We start from the raw sequence: 18,886 nt of genomic DNA, 5'->3' as shown, positions 1-18,886 counted from the left end.
AGTGTCTTGTACTCAGTTACCTCACTAAATACAGTAATGTGTAACTTTACTGTATTTTTCAAATGGCTGTGCAAATAGTATATAGTGCTGTCTTGAGCATTTTCAGGTAGTGTCACCAAGATCTGACTTTTTTGCATTGGAAAATATTGACAGAGTAAATTGTCATAATGAAAACATGACAAAGCCATTTGACTATCTTGTTCATAAACAATGGTGTCAGGACTTTTCATCTTGATGACACTGACACTTTCATTGACATAAATACTTGCTTTTGAGGAATGAGCTATCCATTTTGAGCAAGTGACACGCTTTTGCAGGTTATCAACTAGGTTTTGCAGTTTGTACTAGTTGTTTTGAGAACTGCATGAACTGTTGTGCAAATGTAAATATTGATGTGAGAAATGCACCAAAGCGACTGAGAAAAACTGTAATCAAAACAACTATATTTTTTATGTACAAAAAAAAAAACTTCATGGTTTGATTAAAACACACACAAAGTTACAGAGAAACATCTTCCTTTATTCTTGCTGGCACTCATTTCTGCCTTCTTTCAAAAGTACTTTTAACAGCAGGTTTCAATACACAACTCAAAAATGCTCATTAGATTCATTATATTCTACATTACAGACAAGATTTTTTTTCATGTTTGAATGGTTGCTACTTTAATCAGTTGACTTTTTGTACATGTATATCCTCAAAAAACTGTGAGGATTCAAATAATAAAAAAAAAAACTGGGTTGGGGGTGGGGCAATACTGTCATTTTAAGTCTGTTTAGCATTGGTGTTGACGTACTCAGTGAGCTGTACTGGGACATTCAGTGTGTGATCAGGTGTGGAAGCTGTTTCAACATAGACTACAGCAGAACTTGCCTCTTCATCCTGAAGAAAGAGGAAAAGATTGTGTTCACTTTCACCAGTATCAATTTTATTTTTATTTTTCATTCTGTGGTAGAAACAATCTTCCATAAATATTCTCATCCAGTGAGTTATTAAACATTTAAACATTAGACTTCAGCTTAAAACTTCTTATATCTTCATATAACAATAAAGTTTAGATGTGCTTTTTCAGAAACAAAAAGAGTTCAAAATAATAAAACCAGCTTATCCAGATGTCAATAATAAAAAAATAATAATAATATATTGATATATCATATTTTGAAGATGCTTGTGTTTACATTTTCTTCAACATTTATTTACACAATTAATAAAACTTTATTTATTTATTTATTTTTACTAAATCAGGAACAAGAAACCAGTGGTTTTAAACCAGAATTTTAGGGCTCATTAAGGGTCATTTACAATATACTGTAAGAACATGTGTGTTTATGTACCTTTGAATATCCAGAAGATAACGCCAGAAATGGCAGGATAAGTGCTATTGGAAACAATGCCACTAGAATGAAAATATCTGTGGAGAAACATACACAGTTCACATGTTCGTTGTAAAAAAAAATACATTATTCTAATCATCATTGATAATGAAAAGCAAACCAATCTTGTGACTTACATTGAGGTGTGTGGTGTGGTGGTCGAGGTGATGTAAGTTCTTGTGTTTGGTGTGAAGGTTGTGTTGATAAACTGACGGGTGCATAGATGTGTGGATTCTCTGTTCAGAGGAGAATAACTGTCAATGTTAATATAACAATGCAAACAAAATGTCGTCCAACAAGTTTACCTCATTCTTTTAAAATATGTAGATTCTTCATAAACAAAATCAACAGTAATGATGATCATAATTACATCAACACAGAACAAAACTACCTTCAACATGAAGTCTGTTGAAGATTTTTTGCGACCAGACAGCACAATAATAGACTCCTGTGTCCTCTGCGGTCAGTGCTGATATGTGTAGAGAGAGATTTCCTGGAGTTGTTTGATTTAACAGTTTGACTCTGTTTTTGTGGCTCTCAATCTTTTCATTTGGGTAAATTTCAAAATAAGCGTTGTTTACAGAATACATCCATTGTATCTGTTCAGGTTTAGCCTGTAGTTCAGTGCAGGAGCAGGGCAGAACCACAGACTCTCCTGCATATCCAGTCACATCATTCGGCCTTGTGTTCTGAACCAAATTACAGCCTAAAAAAATATTTATACATTTAGAAAAAAAGCAATGACCAACCTGCATTGTAGTAAGCAGCACGTATGTGAAACTCAAAGGTCAATGAATTTAAACTCTGTCACTGGTTCTCCAAATTTATTAGTTTATTTATTTTTTTTTTTCATTCTCTGAATAATAATTTTGTAAAAAAAAAAAAAAATTGAATCTCATTCCTGAGCTATCAATCATGTCTACAAGAGCTATTTATATTTCTAGAAGAAGCATTCACTTACCCTTTACTGTTAACTCAATGGATATAGTAATAGAGTGTCGTTCAGTCATACACATATAGTACCCTTGATCTTCCTTTCTGAGGTCAGAAATGAGAAGAGACAGATTTTTCGGAGAACTTTCATTAAACAGCACAAGTCTGCCTCTGTAGTTGTCATCCTCAAATACTTCAATCCATTGTTTTCCACTGCGTTGAAACTGCCATGTGAATGTCTTGGCTGTAGACCGAGGATCAGCGCAGGAGCAGGGCAGCACCACTGAACCACCTGTGAATCCTGTTATTACTGTTGTCTGCTGTGAAAGAATACAGCCTGAAAACAAGAGAGATTATTAAACGCTTTCAAATGGGCTTTACTGGAATATAGTCACGAAAAAAGCTGAGGAGATCCTTCAGGTTTCTGTTAATGATTTCTTTATTGTGCTTATAGATCTCTAATTCTGTTCTTCGAAGGAACTGGACGTATGGCATTTTAATATCAACAATTTAATCTTCATCAAACTTGTAGTTTAATGCAATGTAAATTATGTTGATGTAAATTAACACGATTATGAACATTTTGTGAAGGCCTTCAGGAACTTTTAATGAACATAGAGAGACAAAGTTGCTCAAATCTCATCACATTCATTTTTATTTATTTATTTATTTTTCATTTGTATGCACAAATAAACAATTTTTAGTTTCTGTATCCACTACTTCACAATTTCAAAACGAAAAAGAAAAAGAAGCAGCTGCCTTCCTGATTTATTATAAAACAACCAAAATATCTGTTTCATCCTTTAGGAATTCAAAGACCATTTTTGTTTGAATATCTCTGCAACTGACAAATTAATTCAACATTCTGCAGGTGTGAAAAGACACAGTCCTATCTTAGAAAAAACTATTAAATATAATTTTAAATTTTCTTAAAATATGCTTTATTTATTTTTTTAAATTGTTTTAAAGATGTTTTAATTTTTAAATAGTTGTTTTACAAACACTTCACACTGATCTCACACCAGTTCCTCCTAAATAAAAATAAAATAAAATAATAAAAAAAGAAAAGTCTTAACTTACCAGTACTAATATGAATCATAAAGAGGAAAAGATATAAATGGTTCTCCATGACTGCTTCTCACTCACTAATGGCACAACTCTATTTGTGAGGACTCTTGTCTTTCTTTTTTTCTTTTTTTAGTTCCTGTTAACTCTTACATTTCAGAAACTCTAACTTCCTGTTTCATGACACATCTGTATTTTTTCCCCATTTTCAAGCAATATTTTACAGTTTACTCACTTGACTGTATACTTTCATTTATTTTTATTCATGGCCTTTTCAAATAATCAAACAGCAGGACTATCTTGGTGGTGCGGGTCAAATATTCTTTAAATAAAGCATCAAATGAGTCATAAATCAAAAACATCTAATTTTAAAAATTTAGACCACCTATGTTTAAGCTATACTGTATGGCTTAGGCTTATTTACAGTTCATTGTTGGCCTTGAAATAATTGAGTGAGTTTGGTTTGGAGGCTGGAAAATATGGAATGCCAATTAAGTCTGCCAAAATGAAAAATAAATAAATACATAAATATATATAAAGAAATGTAAAAAAGCAAAGGTAAATAAATACATATATAAATAAATATTCATAGAAGCAATAAATAAATTATTTATACATTTATTTCCTTATTTATGTATATATATTTTTTTTCCACATTTATTTTTTCTTTTATTTATTTATACATTTATTCATTTTGCTTTTTATTTATTTCCACATTTATTTATTTATTTATTTAGGTAGGCCTATTTATTTCCACATTTCTTCATTTCTTTATTTTTACATTTATGTATTTTTACATTTCTTTGTCAGTAGGGTAATGAGGAGGGCATGGTTTACCTCAGACATAGCAATCGAGCTCAGAGTAGGCGAGAGCGAAGCGTTGAGGCCACAGTGACACCTTGTGGTGTGGCCGAAATACAAAAGATCACGTCACAGCGTCACTGATTATAATGGGTTTTCTTAGTGTGGTCTTATTACAGTTTTTTTACGATTGCTTACACACTAAAATTAAACTTTTCCCACAATTAGCAAAACCTTACACTCAAGGAGCAAAACACAATGCTAGATCTGCACAACTATAAGCACATTCTCAACCTCACAATTTTTGCAAAACACTACACACATTGTTTTGCACAACACTAAACACACTTCTCTACATTAGACACAGAAATCTAACATAATGTCACTTCTTTGCCATTTCAAGACACTGCTTTCCAAAATACCACCCCATAAACCAATTGATCAAACACAGCCGTCAGGTGTGCAGACACTTGGGTGCTTAACTGTAAACTCAACAATCACGTGCTATAGTATTATAAAATGTCAGTTTATGAGTCTTCAACTAAATGAAAGGCAATGTTGCAGTAAGAGGGAGAGGGAGAAACATAATTTTGAATCATTTTGAATGTCCTCCACCAGCATGCCAACTTAGGCTCTTACAACATGCCCCACATATTCACATTTTAGACAGACTGCACAAAATCGTCACAGCAGAAGACCAAATGGATGCAGAGCAGATCAGATACATTGTCATATGGGACAATGTAAATTTCCACCTATCTGCCCTGGTCCAAAACTGGTTTCATTAGCATCCACAATTTTCACTCCAATACATCCCACCATATGGTCCCTTCCTTAAACCCATTGAGGAGTTTTTTGTTTGTTTGTTTGTTTGTTTGTTTTGGCATGGAAGGTTTACAATCTCCAGCCCTGTGTCAGGATGTGCCTCATTCAAGCCATGGAGAAAGCCTGACCGAACTGATGCAGGATCTGTGCAAGGATGGATTCACCTTTCAAGAAGATTCTTCCCTCGCTGTCTTGCGTGAAAGGACATCGCCTGAGATGTGGATGAAGCGCTATGGCCAGATCCAGCTAGGCCAAGAGATGATGCTTTGGTGTTTTGTCTCCACAAATATTTTTGTTCGTGTAATATATTACAGTTTTTTCCAATTGCTAACACACTAAAATGACATGCACAGCACAATTATTTAAACTGACACACAGAGAGCAAAACTTCTTCTCAAGTCTCCAAAAGTCTAAACACCTTTTCTGTTTTACACACATTTTGCATTTCAAAATAGCACTTTTTAAATTCACTAAATACAGTTCTCTGCATAAGACACAACAATCTGACATAAAGTCACATGTTTGCCATTTCAAAACACTGCCATTCAAAATGACACTACATGAGCTAATTGGCCAATTACATGTGCCACCTGGCCAAACACCTCAGTGGTTAATTGTTAACACTTCAATCAGGATGTAAGCACTATGAAAAGACCACAGGTGAGAACCTTTTTTTTTTACAACAACAATGGAAGACATTGCAGAGAGAGGAAGAGGAAGAGGAAGAGGAAGAGGGAGGTTGAGAATAAGAGGGGGAGGAAGAGTGAGAGGTAACGGTAGAGCAGGTAGAGGAGTTCATGGCCAAAGAAGACAAACACTTTCAAATGAAATCAGAGCAACCTTAGTAGATCATGTCATCAACCATGGGTTGACAATGCGTGAGGCTGGACAGAGAGTGCAGCCAAACTTGAGCCGTTTTACTGTCGCCTCTGTCATCCGGACCTTTAGACTGGAGAACAGGTATGTAACCAAAATTTCATGTACTACACATGTAGTATACCCCATGTCATAGTGTATCAGTTGGGTGACACCTGTTTACTTAGTGTATGACATCAGCCATTCATGAACTGTACAAGTTTCCTGTACAATGTACTCTACTGTGGGGGAAAATATTTAGGCTGCATTGTCCAAGCCCTATATATATTTTTATTTTATTTTTTCTAAAGGACTGAGAGACGACACCATGGTGGAGGAAGGGGCCAAATGTTCACCGGGGTACAGGAAGCTGCCATTGTAAACTTGGTTTTGGAAAATAATGAAATCAGATTACGAGAAATTCAAAGCCACATCATCCAAGACAACACCTTATTCAACAACATTCAACGAGTTAGTCTGTCCACATTGGCTCGCATTATCAAGCGAAACCAAATCAGAATGAAACAACTTTATAAGGTGCCGTTTGAGAGAAACTCTCAAAGAAACAAAGAGTTCAGACGAGCATATGTGGATGTAAGTACTATATTGACTGCAGTACACTACACACAACATTGTTTCCCAGTGTACTGGATAACACCATATTGAGTGATTTTTGTTCTTTGTTTTCAGGGAGTACTGGAAATGGATGCTCATGCAATCCCACATGAGTTCATCTTTATAGATGAGGCTGGGTTCAACCTAGCAAAGACCAGAAGAAGAGGGAGAAACCTCATTGGCCACAGAGCCATTATAGATGTTCCTGGCCAACGTGGTGGGAACATCACAATGTGTGCTGCCATCTCCAATATGCATGGTGTCCTCCACCGTCATGCCAAACTTGGACCATACAACACAGCCCATATTCTCACATTTCTGGACAGACTTCACAACATTCTCATACCACCAGAGCGTATGAATGATGCAGACCATCAAAGAAACCGGTACGTTGTAGTATGGGACAACGTGAGCTTTCATCGTGCAGCCCCAGTCCAAAACTGGTTTGCTGACCACCCAACATTTCTCGTGCAATACCTCCCACCATACTCACCATTTCTGAACCCCATAGAAGAAATTCTTTTCGGCATGGCGGTGGAAGGTATACGACCGGCAGCCCTTTGTGCGCATGCCTCTTGTGCAGGCCATGGAAGAGGCATGTGATGAGATTGATGTGGGTGCAATTCAGGGATGGATAAGGCACTCAAGGCGCTTCTTCCCTCGATGTCTGGCAAGGGAAGATATTGCCTGTGATGTTGACGAGGCGTTGTGGCCATACCCGGCTGTGCGGCAAGATGCTGCCTAATTATTTTTCTTGCCTTTTTTTGTTTTTTGTTTTTTTTACTGTAATATTTTTTTTTCAGAAATTTTCTTTTTCAGTTTACTTTTTTTGTAAGAATATTTTTGTTCAGTCCCATGTAAATATATCTGCTGTGCTTATGTTGTACTGACTTGTTTACTGTAGTGAAGGAAAAAAAATAAAAATGTTGCAACAGCATGTGTGTGTATCTGCAAATATTTCTGTGCATGTGAACAATCTGATACATATTTTAGTATTATGGCAAAGCATACTAAAGATGGGTGTGCTTTTCATTATGCCCAACAGTGTGTAGGTGGTTAGGCAAAAATCTGGTAATATGAATGAAGTGTGTGCCATTTCATGCAAAAGTTTGATTTTGATAATGCTCTGTGTAGTTTCGGTTGCAGTGCTTGATTTTGCAGGATATATGAGGTATTTTGCAGTTTGGGTGTGTGGTTTTGTGAATTGTGTTAAGTGTTTTGATAAAACCAGACTAGTTTGAAAAATTGTGTGTTAGCAATTGGAAAAAACTGTATATTTAGAATATGTTCTAATTTTCAGTGAAAAATATCAACTTTGGAAAGGCATTGATGTATTGAATGGTTTTTCAATGTGGTGAGAAATAAATATTTTCATCAATGTGCAGTACTGATCTTGTGTTTTTATATATATATATATATATATATATATATATATATATATATATATATATATATATATATATATATATATATATATATATATATATATATTCATGTACTTTACTCTAACAATATCTCAGAAAAAAATCAAACCCAGACTTTATAATTAGAAAAGTATAACAGTTACAAGTGTTTAAGATTGAGCACAGCAGTGTGTAAATGAATCAAACAGAATCAGAATGTATGAACCATGTGTGTTCCTTACGGTGTCAAAGTTGGGTTTTGTTAAATTAATGTAAAGTTTTGAATGAAGTGTTTCATTTTGCAAATGATCTGAAGTGTTGTGCTACTTTGTGTTAATTGTGTGTAGTGTTTTGACAAACCGGGCCCTGTTTTCAAAATTGTGCTTAAGCAATCGTAAAAAACTATTACAGTTTTTTACAGACGCTAGGACACATTTCTCAATAGTCACTTTTGCAAAACTCTTCACACAGTTCTCCTAACCAACTTCCAGCTTGGCAAAGCAGTTCATTTCACATTCAAAATGCACTACAACTACCAAAACACTTTATTCAGGTCTCAAATCAACTCATTCTTCCAGAGCACTAGCAAAGGTTGACAGCCGACAAACACCCACAAAACAATGACCTAAAAAACACTAACAACATGTAGCATTATACAATGTTTTCTTGTGAAAAACAAGGACACATCTCTGTTTATAATTCACTTCAATATATGTTACTAGAATGAATCAGACATGATGCAGAATTCGTCAATATTTTATGTAGATTATTTATTTTTACTCTTTTTGCACCTTTTGTAATGAAATTGAAAGAGTAACACCTGTGTAGATGTTCATCTACAATGAGAATCAGCTGTGGCTTGTCCAATTGTCCAATTGCTTTTATAGCATTTAATTTTAAGATTTAAATATATATTTCATTAAAATATTACTGTAGGAATGTATCAAATTGCTGTCTTATTCAGTTTTGTATTATGTTATTGTTTTGAACATAAGTTTAACAGTTTTGAAAACAGTATGTAAGCATGTGCAGATTGGCCTGTACATACAAAGAGTTTTGGCAGTTGTTGTGTCTGAGTGAGAAAATAATTCATGAAATTTGAGAGGTGTAGTCATTGAATGCATTTTGTGTCAAAGCAATGATAATTGATCCTCAGTTTAGCCCACATAGACTTCTGTTGTGCTCACTGTCTGAAGAGTTTTGCAAAAGTGACCTAAGTATTGAGAAATGTGTCCTAGCGTCTGTAAAAAACTGTAAACAAACTCATAAGGAATTATTGCACACTCATCTGTATTCCTACTGAAAAGCCTACTGATTATTCTTTCATCCCGTTTCTATATGTAGACAAGCTTTGTGTGAATATAGAAAGTGCTATTTGAACAAAAAGTCTTTGGCATATGAGGAAAATCATACATTTAATAATGTAACAACAATAAATCAAGGTTTAAAGTGTCCATTTGTCTCTATTTGTCAAAATAAGTATTTTTTATGTACAACAAAACCAACTTCATGGTTTGATGAAAACACACACAAAATGACAGAGACAGAGAAACATCTTCCTTGTTCCTCTATTCTTGTTGACACTCATTTCTGCCTTCATCCAAAAGTCCTTTTAACAGCAGGTTTTCTCTATTAAAATTTACATGACTGATTATGATTGATTTTTTTTAAATTTGCCAGTAAGCAGGCCATTTTATCAGTTTTAGTATAGTGGTTTTGCTTCAAACATTTACCAGACATGTTGCACAAAATATACAAGGATGTTTCAAAACATAACTCAGAAATGCTCATTAGATTTATTATATTCTACAGATACAGACAAGAATTTTTTTCATGTTTGAATGGTTGCTACTTTTAATCAGGTGACTACATATATATCCTCAAAATACAGTGAAGATTAAAAAAAAAAAAAAACATTTGAGGGCTGGGGGTTGGTTGGGTTCAATAATGTCATTTTTGGCCTCGGATATAGACTGCAACTTTATTACCACTTTCAAGGCCCAGAAAGATGATAAAGACATTGTTAAAATAGTTAATGTGACTACAGTGGTTCAACCTTAATTTTGTGAAGAGACGAGAATACTTTTTGTGCGCAAAAACAAAAATAAATTTTATTCAACTATTTCGAAGAACCACAGTAGTCACATGAAGGTCTTACAGGTTTGGAACGACATGAAGGTGAGTAATTAATGACAGTAATTTCATTTTTGGGTGAACTGACACTTTATATCTGCTAACACTTTATTTTGATGCTCCCCAATGGAAATTTTAGTGAAGTTCCTAAACGTAATTTAGGGAGGAGCGAGCCCATCTAATCTTCCAATCAACAGCCAGAGTATATAAGCAGCTGCTTACCTCTCTTCAGTCTCAGCTGTTTCAGCATCCCTCCACCTCCCCAAACTCCACCTTCATTTCAGGTACCTTGCCCTATGTAATCATATCCTATATTTATTCACTGGGGGGTGTATCAGAGCTCGAGTTGAAGATGCTTCATCGAGCCCCTCCTCAGTGGACAGCAAGCCAAATTAGCTAACCTACAGTTTTTTCCAATTGCTAACACACAATTTTTCAAACTAGTCTGGTTTTATCAAAACACTTAACACAATTCACAAAACCACACACCCAAACTGCAAAATACCTCATATATCCTGCAAAATGAAGCACTGCAACCGAAACTACACAGAGCATTATCAAAATCAAACTTTTGCATGAAATGGCACACACTTCATTCATATTACCAGATTTTTGCCTAACCACCTACACACTGTTGGGCATAATGAAAAGCACCCCCATCTTTAGTATGCTTTGCCATAATACTAAAATATGTATCAGATTGTTCACATGCACAGAAATATTTGCAGATACACACACATGCTGTTGCAACATTTTTATTTTTTTTCCTTCACTACAGTAAACAAGTCAGTACAACATAAGCACAGCAGATATATTTACATGGGACTGAACAAAAATATTCTTACAAAAAAAGTAAACTGAAAAAGAAAATTTCTGAAAAAAAAAATATATTACAGTAAAAAAAACAAAAAAAAAAAAAAAAAGGCAAGAAAAATAATTAGGCAGCATCTTGCCGCACAGCCGGGTCTGGCCACAACGCCTCGTCAACATCACAGGCAATATCTTCCCTTGCCAGACATCGAGGGAAGAAGCGCCTTGAGTGCCTTATCCATCCCTGAATTGCACCCACATCAATCTCATCACATGCCTCTTCCATGGCCTGCACAAGAGGCATGCGCACAAAGGGCTGCCGGTCGTATACCTTCCACCGCCATGCCGAAAAGAATTCTTCTATGGGGTTCAGAAATGGTGAGTATGGTGGGAGGTATTGCACGAGAAATGTTGGGTGGTCAGCAAACCAGTTTTGGACTGGGGCTGCACGATGAAAGCTCACGTTGTCCCATACTACAACGTACCGGTTTCTTTGATGGTCTGCATCATTCATACGCTCTGGTGGTATGAGAATGTTGTGAAGTCTGTCCAGAAATGTGAGAATATGGGCTGTGTTGTATGGTCCAAGTTTGGCATGATGGTGGAGGACACCATGCATATTGGAGATGGCAGCGCACATTGTGATGTTCCCACCACGTTGGCCAGGAACATCTATAATGGCTCTGTGGCCAATGAGGTTTCTCCCTCTTCTTCTGGTCTTTGCTAGGTTGAACCCAGCCTCATCTATAAAGATGAACTCATGTGGGATTGCATGAGCATCCATTTCCAGTACTCCCTGAAAACAAAGAACAAAAATCACTCAATATGGTGTTATCCAGTACACTGGGAAACAATGTTGTGTGTAGTGTACTGCAGTCAATATAGTACTTACATCCACATATGCTCGTCTGAACTCTTTGTTTCTTTGAGAGTTTCTCTCAAACGGCACCTTATAAAGTTGTTTCATTCTGATTTGGTTTCGCTTGAGAATGCGAGCCAATGTGGACAGACTAACTCGTTGAATGTTGTTGAATAAGGTGTTGTCTTGGATGATGTGGCTTTGAATTTCTCGTAATCTGATTTCATTATTTTCCAAAACCAAGTTTACCATGGCAGCTTCCTGTACCCCGGTGAACATTTGGCCCCTTCCTCCACCATGGTGTCGTCTCTCAGTCCTTTAGAAAAAATAAAATAAAAATATATATAGGGCTTGGACAATGCAGCCTAAATATTTTCCCCCACAGTAGAGTACATTGTACAGGAAACTTGTACAGTTCATGAATGGCTGATGTCATACACTAAGTAAACAGGTGTCACCCAACTGATACACTATGACATGGGGTATACTACATGTGTACTACATGAAATTTTGGTTACATACCTGTTCTCCAGTCTAAAGGTCCGGATGACAGAGGCGACAGTAAAACGGCTCAAGTTTGGCTGCACTCTCTGTCCAGCCTCACGCATTGTCAACCCATGGTTGATGACATGATCTACTAAGGTTGCTCTGATTTCATTTGAAAGTGTTTGTCTTCTTTGGCCATGAACTCCTCTACCTGCTCTACCCCTACCTCTCACTCTTCCTCCCCCTCTTATTCTCAACCTCCCTCTTCCTCTTCCTCTTCCTCTTCCTCTTCCTCTCTCTGCAATGTCTTCCATTGTTGTTGTAAAAAAAAAAGGTTCTCACCTGTGGTCTTTTCATAGTGCTTACATCCTGATTGAAGTGTTAACAATTAACCACTGAGGTGTTTGGCTAGGTGGCACATGTAATTGGCCAATTAGCTCATGTAGTGTCATTTTGAATGGCAGTGTTTTGAAATGGCAAACATGTGACTTTATGTCAGATTGTTGTGTCTTATGCAGAGAACTGTATTTAGTGAATTTAAAAAGTGCTATTTTGAAATGCAAAATGTGTGTAAAACAGAAAAGGTGTTTAGACTTTTGGAGACTTGAGAAGAAGTTTTGCTCTCTGTGTGTCAGTTTAAATAATTGTACTGTGCATGTCATTTTAGTGTGTTAGCAATTGGAAAAAACTGTAAATAGTCTGGGTTTGATTTTTTCAGAGATATTGTTAGAGTAAAGTACATGAATATATATATATATATATATATATATATATATATATATATATATATATATATATATATATATATATATATATATATATATATATATAAAAACACAAGATCAGTACTGCACATTGATGAAAATATTTATTTCTCACCACATTGCAAAACCATTCAATACATCAATGCCTTTCCAAAGGTTATATTTTGCACTGAAAATTAGAACATATTCTAAATATAATATATTACACGAACAAAAATATTTGTGGAGACAAAACACCAAAGCATCATCTCTTGGCCTAGCTGGATCTGGCCATAGCGCTTCATCCACATCTCAGGCGATGTCCTTTCACGCAAGACAGCGAGGGAAGAATCTTCTTGAAAGGTGAATCCATCCTTGCACAGATCCTGCATCAGTTCGGTCAGGCTTTCTCCATGGCTTGAATGAGGCACATCCTGACACAGGGCTGGAGATTGTAAACCTTCCATGCCAAAACAAACAAACAAACAAAAAACTCCTCAATGGGTTTAAGGAAGGGACCATATGGTGGGATGTATTGGAGTGGAAATTGTGGATGCTAATGAAACCAGTTTTTTAACCAGGGAAGATATGTGGAAATTTATATTGTCCCATATGACAATGTATCTCATCTGCTCTGCATCCATTTGGTCTTCTGCTGTGACGATTTTGTGCAGTCTGTCTAAAATGTGAATATGTGGGGCATGTTGTAAGAGCCTAAGTTGGCATGCAGGTGGAGGACATTCAAAATGATTCAAAATTATGTTTCTCCCTCTCCCTCTTACTGCAACATTGCCTTTCATTTAGTTGAAGACTCATAAACTGACATTTTATAGTACTATAGCACGTGATTGTTGAGTTTACAGTTAAGCACCCAAGTGTCTGCACACCTGACGGCTGTGTTTGATCAATTGGTTTATGGGGTGGTATTTTGGAAAGCAGTGTCTTGAAATGGCAAAGAAGTGACATTATGTTAGATTTCTGTGTCTAATGTAGAGAAGTGTTTTTAGTGTTGTGCAAAACAATGTGTGTAGTGTTTTGCAAAAAGTGTGAGGCTGAGAATGTGCTTATAGTTGTGCAGATCTAGCATTGTGTTTTGCTCCTTGAGTGTAAGGTTTTGCTAATTGTGGGAAAAGTTTAATTTTAGTGTGTAAGCAATCGTAAAAAACCGGAATAATTTGTTTTAAAAAAAATTAGTGTTTTAACAATGTGTTGACATGCATGATTAATTTAATGGTTTATGACATTTATTTCATATTTTAAATAAATATTTTTTTTCTTGTTCAAGATCAAGCATGAATGGTAGTGCTAAATCTTTTGTCCAGTGCAGATGTTAAATTTGAATATGATGGGTAATTTAACACATTATTGCAGGAACTGTTTAAGTTTAATTTTCCTTTTGTTTAGATAGAAAGCAGCTACTGTAATACATCTGAGCAGGACTTTATTCCACAGAAAGGGGGACATGTACAATGGCTTTCTCTCTAGACATCAGTATGGCTGAAATAACATGCTAACGTTTATTGTTGTAATTAAGACCCCATCAATTAAATTGTTGACTATTTGACCTTTAAGGCTTAATATAGTAAAATTTAATACATTTTAAGACTAAAAAACTGCAAGAAAACAGACAATGCTTCAGCAAAGGTGTTTAACAAGGTTTAATAAACATTGAAAAACCTTTCACTGTTTATATATAATTAAACATATTTCACATTTAAAATATTTTTAAATAATAAAATTACTTCAACAATGCAACAACTCAGTTTTTACCAAAAATGTAAAATTTAACATTTCATCTCACTTAAAGGTGCCCTAGATTGTTTTTTTACAAGATGTAATAAAAGTCCTAGGTGTCCCCTGAATGTGTCTGTGAAGTTTCAGCTCAAAATACCCCATAGATTTTTTTTTATTAATTTTTTTAGCTGCCTATTTTGGGGCATCATTAACTATGCACTGATTTTTTCAGCACGGCCCCTTTAAGAGATGCGCTTCCTCTGCCCCACAAGCTCTCGACTATACATTACATAAACAAAGTTCACACAGCTAATATAACCCTCTCAAATGGATCTTTACAAGATGTTCGTCATGCATGCTTCAAATCATGTGAGTAAAGTATTTATTTAGATGGTTACGTTTGATTTTGTGTGAGTTTGAGGCTATGCTCTGTGGCTAAAGCTAACATTACACACTGTTTGAGAGATTTATAAAGAATAAAGTTGTGTTTATGCATTATACAGACTGCACGTGTTTAAAAAATGAAAATAGCAACGACTCTCGTCTCCGTGAATACAGTAAGAAACGATGGTAACTTTAACCACATTTAACAGTATATTAGCAACATGCTAATGAAACATTTAGAAAGACAATTTACAAATATCACTAAAAGTATCATGATATCATGGATCATGTCAGTTATTATTGCTCCATCTGCCATTTTTCGCTGTTGTTCTTGCTTGCTTACCTTGTCTGTGCACAGATCCAGCCGTTAATACTGCCTTTCCTTGTCGAATGCGTCGAATGGGCTGGCATTATGCAAATATTGGGGTCATACATATTAATGATCCCGACTGTTACGTAACAGGCGGTGTAATGTTGAGATCTCTATGGTTGAGATCCGAGTGTTTTCCGGAAGTCTTTTAAACAAATGAGATTTACATAAGAAGGAGGAAACAATGATTTGTTTAGAGATTTACAAAAATTATATAATGAGAATATACAACATGAATCCATTTTCCAAACCGTGTTTTTGTCTTATCCTGAATCATTATGGTACACTTATAATAAGTGTTTATATTCGGACTATTTCAGATAAACTGGTAGGACTCGCCACAGAGTATCACAGTAACTGCGTGACACGCCATAGACATACGCGAGAAAAGTAACTCAGGCTAGAATGTTCCTCCGCAAGACGCGTGCAGTTCTGTTTATTAACCGCTAGAGGGCCAAAAATCGTGGACAGCAGCTTTAATCTAGTATACACTTTAATCCAGTATGCCATAGTGTAGAGCTATCCAGCTCAATACAAGACCACAGGATGGATCAAGGTTAAAAAGTAACCTAATATATTCATAACTTTCCCTCGTATAACAATGACGTGACTGGAATAAAGCAAATACAAAACCTGGACCTATCCTCTTAAAGGGTTAGTTCACCCAAAAATGAAAATTCTGTCATTTATTACTCACCCTCATGCCATTCCACACCCGTAAGACCTTCATTAATCTTCGGAACACAAATTGAGATATTTTAGTTGAAATCCGATGGCTCTGTGAGGCCTCCATAGGAAGCAATGACATTTCCTCTCTCAAGATCCACAAAGGTACTAAAAACATATTTAAATCAGTTCATGTGAGTACAGTGGTTCAATATTAATATTATAAAGTGACGAGAATATTTTTGGAGCACCAAAAAAACAAAATAACGACTTAATGATGGCCGATTTCAAAACACTGCTTCAAGAAGGATCAGAGCATAAATGAATCAGTGTGTCGAATCTTCTGTTCGGAGCGCCAAAGTCACGTGATTTCAGCCGTTGGCAGCATAGACATCACTGGCCGTTTGACATACAATCTGAATCATGATTCGATACGCTGATTCATAACGCTTCGATGCTTCCTGAAGCAGTGTTTTGAAATCGGCCATCACTAAATAAGTCGTTATTTTGTTTTTTTTTTTGGCGCTCAAAAAATATTCTCATCGCTTTATAATATTAATATTGAACAACTGTACTCACATGAACTGATTAAAAATGTTTTTAGTACCTTTATGGATCTTGAGAGAGGAAATGTCATTGCTCCCTATGGAGACCTCATAGAGCCATCGGATTTCAACTAAAATATCTTAATTTGTGTTCCGAAGATGAACGAAGGTCTTACGGGTGTGGAACGGCATGAGGTTAAGTAATAAATGACAGAATTTTCATTTTTGGGTGAACTGACCCTTTAATAGCTCTGCTGGCTAGCGTCGTGTCTAACTGAAAATAACTCCTCAGCAATAGATACAGCAAAACACACAAAAAGACTGTAATTCCCTGGAATTTGTGCTGCTGTCATTGACAAGATCATAAATAAAACAGTTGATTATGAGGTTTCTAATAAACATCGCGTTGTGCGAAATTATTTAGTCTTCTCTTCACCGATTTAGCATTTTTCTTTGCTCTCTTCCGCTATCACGGCGCAGTCCGGCGACATGACAAAGAAAGCTGATCCTGATTGGTCCTTGTGTGTGCATTCGAAGTGCTGATTGGCTCACGCAGATAGAGTTCGACTTTGTAGATAAAAGCTTTTTGTTTCCTAAAAAAAGTACCAAAATGTACACAACTTAAAAAAAGAAACATCAAAAAATGTTAATAAGTTGTCATAGAATATGAATATGTGAATAACTCAGTTTTGACAAAAACGTCAGATAGAACTTTATAATTCCAAGAGGACGAAATCGACACTTTAAACCTTGATTTATTGTGGTAACATTATCGTATGATTCTCCTCCTATGTCAAAGAATTTTTGTTCAAATAGCACTTTCTGTATTTACACAGCTTGTCTACATATAGAAACGGGATGAAAGAATAATCAGTAGGCTTTTCTGGTGTAAACTATAAAAGGAATACAGATGAGTGTGCAATAATTCCTTACTGTTCCATCATTAATGAATAACTACACAGGAACAAATGAGTAAAGCAATATTAACATTCTATCAATTACTACTAACAAGAAACTCTGATTGACTAATTAGTAAGTATTAGTGTTCAGTTGAATGAGGTAGTTCACTATTAGCTAATCAATAACTATTGTTTTTTTCATACCTCCCAGAGGACTACTATATACAGTTTCATAATTAATGTGAATAATGCATAATGAATAATTAATTCTAAAGTGAAGATCATGGTAACCCACAAGTAACGATTCAAGTACTACAAAAACCTTCAAAAGGAACTGCTAATGATTTGGATTCTAATGTGAACTGCATGTAAGTGGTATTAATAGATGTGCTTTAAGGAAGCAACTGAGTGTATTTGTGTATGTGAAGGTGTTTGTGGTTTCATGTGCAAAATGACTGCTGCAGATGAGATACACAAGAGCTACTAGCTTCTTCTGTTTTCTTGTGCATGTATAGCTTCACTCAGGCTATTTACACAACAATTACACATTGCATGTTCTCATAACAAAACAGAGTGTAATGAATAAAACTACAGGACAAGACAGAAGCATTTTCATGATGGAGAAATAATTGTGTGTGTCCTCGATGAGTGAGCATCTGTGTCATCTTCAGAGCTTCTCTTCATGTTTCTTCTGAAGGTTTGGGGCTTTTTTCAGTTTTGCTCTTTCCTATTGTATTTATTTATTTTTTTAATTTTCGGCAGACCAAGTCTGCGGAAATTAAAATTAAATAAATACATAAATAAATATACAAAGAAATGCAAAAAATAGCTAAATTAAATAAATAAATAAATAAATAGAAATAGAAAAGCAAAAAAAAAAAAAAAAAATATTACACATTTATTTCCATATGTATATATTTATTTATTTTCTTTTATTTATACATTCATTCATTTCGATTTTTATTTATTTCCACATTTATGTATTTTATGTATTTATCTTTATTTTTACATTTCTTTATTTTCAAATGTCTTTGTCTGTAGGGTAATGAGGAGAGCGTGGTTTACCTCAGACATAGCAGTCGAGCTCAGAGTAGGTGAGGGTGAAGTGTTGAGGCCACAGTAAATTATTGTGGTTAAAATTTATGTAAAAATGTACAGTCCTTTTGTTCTGCTCTGGGTTTAAGGTAAAGTGCAAGCAGCCATATGGGATCTTCTGTAGCCAGAAACCCCCATGCAGTGATGGGTAAGTGTCTTAAAAACACTAATCCACCACTGTGTGTATATGCATTTCTTACTCTATTATTTCTCTGGCTGGGAGACAGCGCATTCTTTTTTTCTCTTTTGGCGCGCTTAAAGGTGCAGTATGTAATAATTTTGTCCGCTAGAGGCC

General features: G+C 35.4%; 2 protein-coding genes across 2 annotated transcripts; both read right to left on the bottom strand.

The window, feature by feature from the left end:
• Positions 1-512: 512 nt before the first annotated feature.
• Positions 513-3,453, bottom strand: LOC137018363 (polymeric immunoglobulin receptor-like). Its single transcript, XM_067382967.1, has 6 exons — positions 3,384-3,453; positions 2,332-2,640; positions 1,762-2,076; positions 1,508-1,606; positions 1,332-1,408; positions 513-879 (listed from the first exon to the last, which is right to left on the bottom strand). The coding sequence occupies exons 1-6, from the start codon at positions 3,430-3,432 to the stop codon at positions 763-765; spliced, it is 966 nt and encodes a 321-aa protein (XP_067239068.1). The 5' UTR covers positions 3,433-3,453; the 3' UTR covers positions 513-762.
• A 7,318-nt stretch (positions 3,454-10,771) lies between these two features.
• On the bottom strand, positions 10,772-11,754 carry LOC137018362 (uncharacterized). Its single transcript, XM_067382966.1, has 2 exons — positions 11,703-11,754; positions 10,772-11,606 (listed from the first exon to the last, which is right to left on the bottom strand). Exon 2 carries the CDS (start codon positions 11,592-11,594, stop codon positions 10,938-10,940), a length of 657 nt encoding a protein of 218 aa, XP_067239067.1. The 5' UTR covers positions 11,595-11,606; positions 11,703-11,754; the 3' UTR covers positions 10,772-10,937.
• Positions 11,755-18,886: the final 7,132 nt, after the last annotated feature.

The sequence above is a fragment of the Chanodichthys erythropterus genome, chromosome 4 (genome assembly GCF_024489055.1).
Source record: "Chanodichthys erythropterus isolate Z2021 chromosome 4, ASM2448905v1, whole genome shotgun sequence".
Taxonomy (NCBI): Eukaryota; Metazoa; Chordata; class Actinopteri; order Cypriniformes; family Xenocyprididae; genus Chanodichthys; species Chanodichthys erythropterus.
The sequence above is the reverse complement of the archived record's forward strand: the minus strand, read 5'-3'. Positions and strand labels throughout refer to the sequence as shown.